The sequence below is a fragment of the Melospiza melodia genome, chromosome 7 (genome assembly GCF_035770615.1).
Source record: "Melospiza melodia melodia isolate bMelMel2 chromosome 7, bMelMel2.pri, whole genome shotgun sequence".
Taxonomy (NCBI): domain Eukaryota; kingdom Metazoa; phylum Chordata; class Aves; order Passeriformes; family Passerellidae; genus Melospiza; species Melospiza melodia.
The window spans coordinates 17,161,701-17,173,119 of record NC_086200.1 but is presented as its reverse complement, the minus strand read 5'-3'; the positions used below and the strand labels follow the sequence as shown (position 1 = coordinate 17,173,119).

The 11,419-nt window shown below is 49.1% G+C and overlaps 1 protein-coding gene across 1 annotated transcript; it reads right to left on the bottom strand.

Moving 5' to 3' along the window:
- Positions 1-691: 691 nt before the first annotated feature.
- Positions 692-5,210, bottom strand: LOC134420518 (serine/threonine-protein kinase PAK 3-like). Its single transcript, XM_063160675.1, has 3 exons — positions 5,052-5,210; positions 2,239-2,376; positions 692-899 (listed from the first exon to the last, which is right to left on the bottom strand). The coding sequence occupies exons 1-3, from the start codon at positions 5,094-5,096 to the stop codon at positions 813-815; spliced, it is 270 nt and encodes an 89-aa protein (XP_063016745.1). The 5' UTR covers positions 5,097-5,210; the 3' UTR covers positions 692-812.
- Positions 5,211-11,419: the final 6,209 nt, after the last annotated feature.

Below are 11,419 nucleotides of genomic sequence, written 5' to 3'. Positions count from 1 at the left end.
TCAGGCTGCTCCGGCCTCTGCCGGGCCTCTGCCGGGGCTCCAGCCTGGGCAAGGCCGGGCCCGCTCTCGCCTCACAGGCGCTGACAGCTCTGCACCACAGGAGACCTCCCCAAGCACCCTCTCTGATCTTTCTGCTTTCTCACTTGAGCAAGGCTCTCCTCCAGCCAAAGAGATTATTGCATTTAGGCAGCCCAAATGCTCTCCAGTCACAGCTGAAGGCCTGCATCTGTATAAGATGTTTGGGCTGCCCCATTCTTCCTGTGCTTTTGCCTTTAAATGCCATTGCCCTTTCTGCCTAAAATAGAAGTACCAAAGATGGCCAAAAACAGACCAGTGGGCCATATTCCAAAGGCAGTGTGGTCTGGAGAGGATGAATGAAGAACATCCTTCCCCACTTTCACACCATGCCAAAGACACTGTTTCACTTTCCACCTTTAAGAAACAACAGACAATTCAGAAGGAATTCTCGAGTTTATTCGCAGAGTGAGAAGGAAGGGAATCTTCAAGGTGAGTTGTGGTTTCAGAAACTTTATTGATTCTCAATCCTACTCTGCAGTCCTATTAGACAATCCTACTCTAACCCTAACCCTTACCTTAACCCTAATCCTTATCCTTATCCTTATCCTTATCCTTATCCTTATCCTTATCCTTATCCTTATCCTTATCCTTATCTTTATCCTTAATCTAATCCTAATCCTAATCCTAATCCTAATCCTAATCCTAATCCTAATCCTAATCCTAATCCTAATCCTAATCCTAACCTACAATCCTACTCTAAACTGATTGAGGAATAAATGGTCCTGATGTGATTATCACATTCTTGTCTCCCTCCTCTTCTTCACTGAAACAATCAGTGGCACCAGGCTGGACGCAGGCTCAGCAAATCTTACAAATGGATGCTGCCCAAAGGGAAAAAAAAACAGATCAACAAAAAACAATGAACAATGACTTTCCAAACTCAGTGCTTCACAGGATTCCTCCTGCTCCTAGAAGGATGCAGGAAGAAGAACAATGGGACTGTCTACACCTCCATCTTTATGTGCAGACTTTTCCATCACAGGCAAACCTGGCCCAGAATCCCACTCATCCATTTATACAGGTGTCTTCATCTTGCTGAGATTTTAGCCCTGCCAGTGCTCTAGAAATGGTGCTTTCTGTCCTTGGAGTTTCTTCTTTTCAGGAAACTCCAAAGCCTCTCATTGGTCCCTCTCTTTGAAAGACAGGCACTGTGCTGATTGCCACACGGACAGAAAGCAGTGTCTGCCTTTCCATGCCCTGCCCCTCGTGTGCTGGATGGCACCTTCCTTCCCAGCAGGGCCAGCCCAGTGGCACTGGGCCCTGCAGTTCCCTCTCTGCCACACAGCCTGGCAGTAACCCTGGCACAGTTCCCGTCTGCTTGAGCGTGCCAGGCCGCAGATGGGGCTGGGACAAGTCCCTCCCAGCTGTCCCTGTTTGCATGGCAGAAACCTCTGAGGGTGGGCTGGGGGGCACCAACCAGGGCCCCTCAGAGGCTCACAGTGAGCCCCCCACAGCCCCTCCTGCCCACAGCCAAATCTCTGACTGCTCAGCTGGGACTGGCTTCCTTGGGTTCCTCCACCACCATTTCATGTCTCTGTACCCTGCATTGCTCTACTTCAATTTTTTTGCCATTACATAAAACTGAACACCCCACCAAATTACAAAAGAAGGTGACAGAAACAGCCAGAGGACCTCTCTGACTCAGGAAATGCAGAGAGAGGTGGGGTTGCTCAGTTTTGTGAAGAACAGGCCCCAGGGAGACTTTATTGCCACTTTCCAAAACTTCAGAGTGGCTTTGAGGAAAGTAGAGGACATCTTTTTTAACAGGGCCAGTTACAATAGGATGTGGATGAATATTTTTTAACACAAATAGGATCTAATCAGAACTTGTTTACTTGGAGCATGGTGTGACCCTGGCACAGCTTGCCCCAAGAGCTTGTAGGTGCCCCATCCCTGCAACCATTCCGGCTCCAGTGGGAAAGGGCTCTGAGAAACTTGATGTCTTTAAAGATGTCCCTGCTCATTGCAGGACACTTGCACCAGAGGACATTTACAGGGCCCTGCCAGCCCAGCCCAGTCTAGGATTCCTCACTGTTTTCATTTGAAGAGCACCAAGAGTGGAGGTGAGGAGGAAGGGAGCTCATCTGCTGCCTTGGGCTTGAGTGGAGGAGGAGCCCATCCCTCAGAGCCTGTTTCACCTGCAGCCCCTTCACATTTTACCTGCAGGAGCTCCTTGGCAGACCAGCGCCGCGCCTCGTCTCTCTGCAGGCAGCAGCTCAGGAAGTCACGCAGGCAAGATGAAAATAGGTTGGGCTGCTGCAGCTTTTGTCTTCCTCCTGTGGCTATCAGGAGTTGGGGCTGGGGAAAAAGGAGACACCAGGCTCCACCTGCTTCTTTCCCATCTGTCACTGCTCTCCCAGATCCCACTGATTAAGCTCCACTCTGTAGTGGCAGTTTCTGCCCTGGCAGAGACCCAGAGATGACTTTCCTTTACCAACCGAAAAACTCAAACCCTGATGCAGCCACAGCCTCTCCAACATCTCACAGATCTTGCCTTGGCAGCTGATTACATTGACTGACCTAATTAGTGGGAACTACATCAGCACAAGCACATTTCCTTCCCTGAGGATTCATACCAGCTTGAGAGGCTTTTTCGAAGAAGGACTTTGCTATACTAACTCTACTGTATCCAAGGGTTAGTACATGGAAAGTATTTCTGCAGTGCTTGTTGGTCCCTTAAGCACCGCTGCCACAAAACAAACCTAATCAAGCTTTTTGCTTTGTTCTTGAAAAGAATGGGAATTGGAGGGAAAGAAAGGAAATCCACCAGGTATTCCTCAGGTAAGGAAACAAATCTTTGGAATCTCATCTTCAACACAGACACATTATGATCCATGCACAAATGTACTGGGATGAAAACGCCTGCTTGGACACACAGGAGCCACCTGCAGCTCTGTTTCTCAGCAGTCTGAAAATTTCTGCTTTCCTTACATGGAAAAGAAAAACCTTTCATGGTCAAATCAGAAGGAGAGGTTCCATCCCTATGATCACCCTCTACTCATTTGGCTACTCAAGTCAATGCATGAATGGTAGGCCCATCCCAGAAAGTGCCAGGAAACAAATGGGAGGTTTTGGCAGGCTCTCCACATCACCAGGCTCTGGCTTGGTGACGTGCAGAATGTGGCTTGGGCTGGGAGAGAAACACGGTCACTGAGTGTTTCAGCAGCACTGCACAAGAAGCAGAAGAGACTCTGTGGCTTTTACACCCTCATGCCCAGGTTTCAGGCACGTTTCCCAGTGAGAAGAAACTGCACAGGGGGTTAAGTTCCTCTCTAAAAACCAGTGCCTTAGCAACTTTCATGTGTTTGGGCTTCTTTTCTTCATTTCTGGAAATGTAACACCAGTTCTGAGAGGCTTGCCTTGTGGTTTTAGGGGCATCTTCACAGACAGACAAGTGGGAACAACTTGAAACCCAAAGCAAATGTTGCCTGAGAAGAGCTGGGGAGTGTTTGCCTGTGGTGAGGCTTGAGCTGTCTGGCAATCCCCTTCCATGATGTGCAGAAACATCCAGCTGCTCCCCAGAACTCAGTCCCTCTGGGCACGCAGGCCTCTGGAAACACCTGACGATTCCAGCCTTTCTCCTGCTCAAGAGCATCTAACCTAAGCTGAGCTCCAGTTTCTTCAGCAAGGCCAAGGATGCTCACTTCCATGCAGCTGACAGTGTCCATGGAGCTCAGCAGGTCTTTCTGATACTCCTCAGGCCAAGGAATTACAGTGTAGATTGGCAAGACATTGGCTGATCATTATCCAGTGTGGTTCATGTGGAACCAAGCTCTAGCACGCTGACAAGTCAGAGGGAGAGAGCTCATTCTGCTTTTGCAAGATGGTATTTAGAAACATAAGACACCAACTTGGAACTATTCAAACCTCAGCTTGCAGAATCCATCTCAAATAGACAAAAAGAACAATGGCAAGAGGCCTTGGAGTCTCCATAAAAATGCCCACCACTGTCATGATAACTCTGTGCTCATGGCACTGAAATAGATGGTGACCAAAGAGACTTTGCTATTATCCTCTTCAACCCAAAGGAGAATTTCAAAGCCAGAAATGGCAATGCACTCCCCTTGTGTACAAATAATTTATGCGGCTTTCTGTCCTTTTCCCATAAAACCCACAAGAGGGTTTTATCCTGACTCTCAGCTGAGCTCAGCCACTGGCCATGGTGGGGAGCTGGAGCCCTCCCTGTCATTATAACAGTGCAGGCCAGGGATGGCCCTGCTCCTGTGGTAAAGAAACACAGTACTGGTGTCAACTGTCCACGCTGGATCCCAGCCCAGGCACCTCCCTGCAAGCTCATCAACTTGTTAAAGTACCAAGAAACAGCCAAGGGTTTGGCAAACAATTCTAACTGCAGTCGGAGAAAAACACATCCAAAACTTATCCAGGCCACCCACACACGTGACTGAACAATGTACTGATGACTTGAAAGCCTGAAAGTTTCAACAACCACAGGATTTGGAAAAGATGCTACAGAATGGAAGAGAAGAGCTGCATTTAAAAAATGAAAAAGCAAGCAGAACTGCTTGGGCATTTCTTTGGTAGTAGGTTTTTTTCTCTTTTCCTTTTTTGTTTACTTTTCTTTTTCTTTTTTTCCTATGTTTTCTATAAAATTGAAACTGGGAAGGTCTAACCTCTATTTCTCAGGATATTTATCACATGTCTACCCTGTCCACTGAAAAATTCTTGTCCTTCAGAAACAGAGTTCCAACATTGTTCAAAAAACAAGTGAGAAATGCCAGGCATGGCTGGAGGCCAAAATGGCAGGTTTCTGAACTGGTTAGGTTTCTGAACCGCCACTTCCCTTTCTGATACAACCAAAGCTACAGCAGATGCTGATGTGTTGCAGGGGCATTTTTAGAAGGGGACCTTGGTGGAAGTGGTGCCAGCAGATGGCAATGGGATTTTGTCCAATGGCACACAGAACACGGGACAGGTGAGAAAGACAGTGGGATCAGTGAGTATTTACACCTTACCAAGACAGGAGTTGCATTCCAGGAAGGAACTTCTTGTTCCACCATTTCGATGCCCACAATTCCCAGAGACCATATGTCCACTTTGGGGCCACATGGTTGACCTGTCACCACTTCAGGCGCCAGCCACCCAGCAGCGCCGGCCACGGAGCTCCATCTGCCCTGCTCAGGGCTGAGCTGAGCAAAGAGGCCAAAGTCAGCTGTGGAGAAAACAACAAACCATGAAAGCCAGCTCCAATTAGGAAACCAAGCAAAAGAATTCCCCACTCTCAGGCTAAGAATGTGCTGTTGAATCTCCTGGAGAACTGTCCACGCTCGATTTCCTTGGGGCTTTAGCCAAGGGAGTATGGAATTGGCCACTTCCAAAAAAACCCAGGTTTCTTAATGCTGCTCACAGCAGTGGACTTCATTCCCCTGAAGCTTTAGATTGTAGATCCCTCTGTCTAGAAGGGACACACACAGAGCAAGGCCACTCTTGACTGCTTGTGGTTCCTTATACCTCTGTGCACGTTCCAACTGTGCCCTCAGCTCGCAGCAGGGGTCCCTGCACTGCCACCAGCACCATTTTTCGGGAGCTGGCAGTCACGCCAAGCAGCCCCACACCCACATCCCTGGAAAGCTGCACCTGACCAAGAATATACTGACCCAGCTTGACAGAACCGTCAGTTCTGAGAAGGATGTTGCTGCTCTTCACATCTTGGTGGATGACATGGTTTGAATGAAGAAAATCCAGTCCTTGCAGGCACTGAGCGAGAAAACAGAAACAGGAGGGCAAAAATGAGTGATGTGATTTCATCACACAAGAAAGGAGACAAAGAATCGAATGGGGGAATGGGGAGTAATGGCAGAACAGTCATGGCCACTGAGAGGAAGAGCTTGCTGCTCCAACACTTGCAGGGCAGGACCTTTCTGAGGAAAGGCACATCAGCTTTTGAAAGAGCAACAGCACCTGCTGTTGTAGGCTGTCCCCTGCAAACCAGCCAGGACGACTCCTGCTGCAGTGGACCTGCTTTTTCCATGCAGAGGACAAAGGAGGGGTTTGGAAAGGAAAAGTCCCTCCCTTTGGTGTTTAGTGGATCACTTTTGTGTGGGAGGCTGCATGGAAAAGATTTTCTTGCTGGCCTCAGCACAGGCTTGGAAGTATCACACCAGTCACTTTGCGGAAGCAAAGAGCATTTTGGCTGCACTTCTATCCTTTTCAGCTGAGGACTGTGAGAAATGAGTCTTTTTTCTTTGCTGGTCTTTTCAAATCCTGCCACCAGCACTTTGCTTTTACAGGCAAGGAATGCAGCGAAGACAGACTCCAGGCAAACATTTAGAGAGGCAAGGTAGAGAACAGAAAATACAAATACAAATACAAGAGACAGAGCGAGAATACAACAGCAGGAGATAAGAGTACTGGCACTGAGTACAGGGAGTGCAGGGGCACTGGCAGGCCTTTCCCTTGAGATGCTTTTACTTGCCCATAGCATACCAGCAACACAGAAACAAAACTCGGCACAGGAAATCACTGCAGCTCTGAGCCCGTTTCCCAGACAATCCTGCCGAAGCCCTTGGAAACACAGATGGCATTGCTGACCTCCCGACTGATGGCTGCCATCTCATCTTCCGACAGGTAGGTCTGGCTGATGACATTGCTCAGAGTGCCTCCATCCATGTACTCCATAACCAGGGACAGTTCCTCACCCACAAGGTAGCTGAAAGAAGGAAACAAGGGCATGGAGATGAATGTACATGGCTAAGTTGCTGTTTGGAAAAGACAGGTTGGTTCTTCTTTTCAGGTCCCTTTGAGACAAAGACAAAATAAAGGAAGAGACATTCCCTCTTGGCTGTGCATTGTTTGCCATCTGTGCAGTCTCAAGGAGAAAGGCGCAGCTGCAAAAAAGGAGATGTCTTAGATGGGCAGCAAGCAAAATGTGCAGTTTAGTAACAGCCCAAATAAAAAAACCTGTCATGCATGGTGTTTCTGGAAAAAAAGTATCTAGTCTTCCTGGCATGCATAGCAATGGAAAACAGTGGCAACAATCCAAGGGAAATCCTTGTTAGTTTAGAAGACACTTGAAAAAAATCAAGCTCCAAAACAAAGTGGTGGCTGTGAATGTAGAGATCATTGATTTAGTAAGACACAACTCATCCGGGTTTTTGAACAATTTTCAAATACCATGTGCCAGCGAAGACTAATGCAGACAAAATGCAATCTCTTCCCATCCACTGGAGATGAAAAGAGCAATAATAATTAGCCAATAATTACAGCTCTATTTTCTGCCAGTGACCAAAGTGGGATTTTACCTTGCATGTTTGCAACATGCAAACAAACATTCATGGGACAAAAGCACAACTCACCTGTCTAAACAGTTGACCAGGTTGGGATTTCTATTCACCTTCATGACCATGAGTTCGTTGACTTTTAGTTCCTTCTTCCTCAGTCCTTGAAGCTGTATTTTCTTGATGGCCACCTAAAACGACATTGAAAATCAGTAACTTGAGACGTTGGTGGCATGAGACCACAAGGCACGTGGAGCAAGTGATTTTGCAATGACACAGCTGAGCTGTGCCAAACTGCCTTGTGATTAGGCACTGCAGTAATCAGGAACTGACATTCCAACAGCCCATTTCTCTGCTCCCTTGGGAGCCAGTTACAGGACACATGGGGCCACTGACATTTTGCCTTGACCACTTGGTAACAGCAGTGTCTCAGTTATCACCCACAAACCTCTGACCACACTCTCTGCTGCTTTGTTTGGGACTCAGAACTTAATAATCTGTGGATACATCTTGGGCTATGGGCAGGGCTTAGGGCTTTCAGGGACACCTTGCAGATCTCTCCCTATGTGCAGTTCCCAAGTGCAGCACTGCAGGTGGCTAAGGAACTACCAGTAACTTTCAGATGGATTTGCTGGCAGCCAGAAATGAGAATTCAGGACTCCGAAGCTGTAGCCCCAAAGAGCAGTGAGGTGCTCGCAGGCACCACCTTTGTTTTAGCAATGGAGAGCGAGTGAGCGCGTCCTTCGCTGAAAGGAACCGCTGCCCTCCGTGCCTTCCTTCCAGCAGCTGAGGAGGACAAAGTCCCAAATGTGTTCTGTGGGCTGGCACCAGTCTGTGCTTCTTGTGCCTTTTCAGCACAGCTCTGCCCAAAGCTCCAGCCACAGCTCACACCAGAGGGGAAAGCCCTCAAGTGCAGCAGAGTCTGCAGGGGCTGTTGACATTTACCTCTCCTCCTGTGGCAGTGTCAAGTGCTTTACAAACATCTCCAAAAGTCCTAGAAACAAAACAGAAGCAGAGAGAGGAGAAGCCATTTAGATCTTGCAGTGAAAGCCAGCCCACACAGGAGATCTGTGCTGTAAATACCGCAGACCTGCAGGACACTGGAAACATTGAGATGTGTTTGACAATGCCTTCTGAGCACACTTAGAAATTCTGATCAGCACTGACAATCTAAGCCCAGTGCCTGAACACATTTGCAGCTTGTCTGACTTCACACTTGATACCTATTCCGCCAGCAAAACATCTGATGCATAGTTTTGTAAAATTAACATTGCTTGGACTCACCCACTGCCAATATTTTCCAGTTCAATGTATTTTAGAATAGGATTTTCCATCTTCACCATTCTCCCTGAGGGAAACAAAATGCAAGATGTTCACTTCAAAGCAGAGATCTCACCTTCTAGGAGATACAAAAGGCAGCCCCACTGTCTGGAGCTCTGAGCCCTCCCTTTGTGGACAGCTGGCTAACAACAACAGGAACAGCAACTGGAACAACAAGAAAAGAACAGCAGGCCCACAGCACAAGTGGCTGGCACAGAGACTGATTTCCAGCATCCTTTGAAGGGAGAGACCTCTTGACAGCAGGGACACAGGGAAGCACAGGGAGATACATTCAGAGGAGACTGAGACCAGAAGAGAATGCCTACCAAGGCAAGTAAGTTGGTCATCTAGAAACATTAAGGAGAGCTGGAACTAACAGTGCCTTTGTTTTCTTGGGAATAAACACTGTGAGATTTATAAAAGGTTTCCTACTTGCTAAGATTAAGTGCACCAGGACATCTAGAATCAATTCCTCTGAACAGATGCCAAGTTCAGGACAGGAGGAATATTGCCAAGTGTTCCCATCTTTTCCACCTTGCAGCAGTTTGCCAGAAGAATGCCTCTGTGTTTGTAAACCAGAGCAGCTCATGCTAGAACCAATCCCCACGGGGCTTTCAGCATCAGGACCCTCGCCCTTTATGAGCAGGCTGAGCTCAAAGACGCCCTTGCCCGTGCCCCGCATGAAGAACCGCGCCGCTTCTCTTCACCCTGACAGCGCGGATCAGTCACTCCCATTGCACTCGCCCTCTCAGCACTGCACACGTCCCCATCTTCCCAACTCGGCACGGCGGGCACGGGCACAGAGGACAGCAGAGCTCCTCAGGCATCCCTGTGACACAGAGAGCTGCCCAGAGGAGATGCTGACCCTCTTGTGAGTCCAGGCCGTGAGAGGCAGAAGCCGGCCCAGAGAAGGGGCTGCGGCCTCAGGCAGCTCCGCGCTGCAGCAGCCGGGCAGCAGCGGGACCCTCCCAGCTAAGGAAGGCTCCAGCCTCTGCATTCCCACAGCCCTCAGGGGCAGGGCAGTGACCACAGCAAGGCTGGCAAAGCCCAAGCATGAGCACTGACAGGCACTGATGGGAAGAAGCCAGAGTGAGCCTGAGCCCCAGACAAGCTGTTACCCCCATTCAGGACACAACAGGATGGGCTTTGAGATCAGCCACACCCAGGCACAGATCAGTGCCCTTTTTGTCCCAACAGGTGATGGTAGACACAGAATCCACTGGGCTCTCTTCTCAACCCTACCAGATCTTATCTGAGAGCACAGCACTGGCAGCTGTTAAGGGCAAGAAGCAGATTCATTGGGTTGTGCTGCAGAATCACAAAGGGCTTGATGTGTTCTCCTAGAGACTGATCTGAGCAGGGCTTCTGCCAGTGGCTAGGACTCAAGCAGTCACCGCCTTCTGCTGATCCAGGAACAATCCCTGATTCTGCCTTCGGCAGAGAGGGAAGCTCAGGCAAACTCCAGCCAGTCTAAGCTGCCCTCAGAGGCAGCAGGAACACCCAGAGCTCTCTCTTGCTGCCTCGGAGCACTGCCAGCACTTCTGTGACACTAAACTGATCAGAACCCTTGGTACAGCTATGCTGACATGTGCACACAACACACTGTCCCTCAGATAAGAAAGACACCAGACGTACTCTGCTGCTCCAGGGAGTCACCCGCCATCTCCTGTTGCTGAGCAGCAGCTGGGTCAGCACGGGAGGTGAACCAAGGGCTCAGGCTCCACTTCTTCAGCTGGGGAGCAAAGGCTCCTTGGGATGGCACTGCTGCTTCTGCAGCAGCTTCAGTGTCAGAGTCGGTGTAGATCTGAGACAAGAAATGAGTTGATGTCAGGAAGGTGTGACAGAGATTGCCCTGAAATGCAAGAGAGATTGCCATTTGAAATGCAAGCCCTTAGGAAGCTGCTGTCAGCCACATGCAGAGCTCTTCAACTGGATTGCTTTGGATGTCCCCTTGTGAAACCAAATGGTCAAAAGCAAAGGCTGGTTTGACTCGAGTTCATAGCCAGTTTCTTGTTCTAAAGGATGACTGCAGCAACGACCGCTCCACTTCTCTCAAAGACTCCTTTCCCCCTCCTAGGTCTGCAGATACATTTGCAGCTCCTCATTCCAATATTCTACCTCCTGCCATGAAATTCTCTTTTTCTGCACCTTCCTCGGGACATGCTTATCCTGCAGCATCTCTGGGTGAGTCAGTTCCTGGGCCTCATGCCAGCCTTGGGGCTCTTGGCTGCCCGTCATTTGCTGGAACTCTCTGCAGGCTGCCAGGTAGGATGGCGACACTTCCACCTCAAGTCAAACAGAACAAAGCAGTCAGAGACTACAGCTTGTCCCCGTCAGCCAGGAGTCATCGACTGGGAAGAAAGAAAAGGACAGGAGCAGATCTTCAAGGGATACAGACAGCTTGTAGCTCGTATTCCAAATCTATGTGAGTGACCATGTTCACCTGCAAAAACACCTCAAGAAACAAGGTCACCTGGAAGAAGCCAGCAGGAGTTCATGACTGCTGGCTAAATGGCCAAAGGAGTAATGCCACTGTCCAGAGCATCAGCTGAGATCCAGCAGAGCAGGAAGTGTCCTTGAGAGCAGCTCTGACAGAGGCCTCATCAGGATGGCACTCAGAGGCATCACCCACCCCTGCTGCTCTGCACTGGAAAGGCAAGGAGGGCAGAAACCACCCTTGGGTGACTGCAGTGCTGATGGCTATTTCCCTCACTTGCTTTTCTAGAGCCTTTTGCTCCTGAAGGAGGCAATTCATTTTCTCTTGGATGATTTTAATTTTTTCGTCT

What these genes read in the sequence shown, in the direction of transcription:
- LOC134420518 (XM_063160675.1), bottom strand. Translation starts at nt 5,096, where the DNA reads ATGGTGGAACAAGAAGTTCCTTCCTGGAATGCAACTCCTGTCTTG. An exon ending in GGAATGCAACTCCTGTCTTG is followed by an intron (nt 2,377 to 5,051) that starts GTAAGGTGTAAA and finishes CTTTTTCCCCAG; the next exon opens with CCCCAACTCCTGATAGCCAC. An exon ending in CTGCCAAGGAGCTCCTGCAG is followed by an intron (nt 900 to 2,238) that starts GTAAAATGTGAA and finishes CCCTTTGGGCAG; the next exon opens with CATCCATTTGTAAGATTTGC.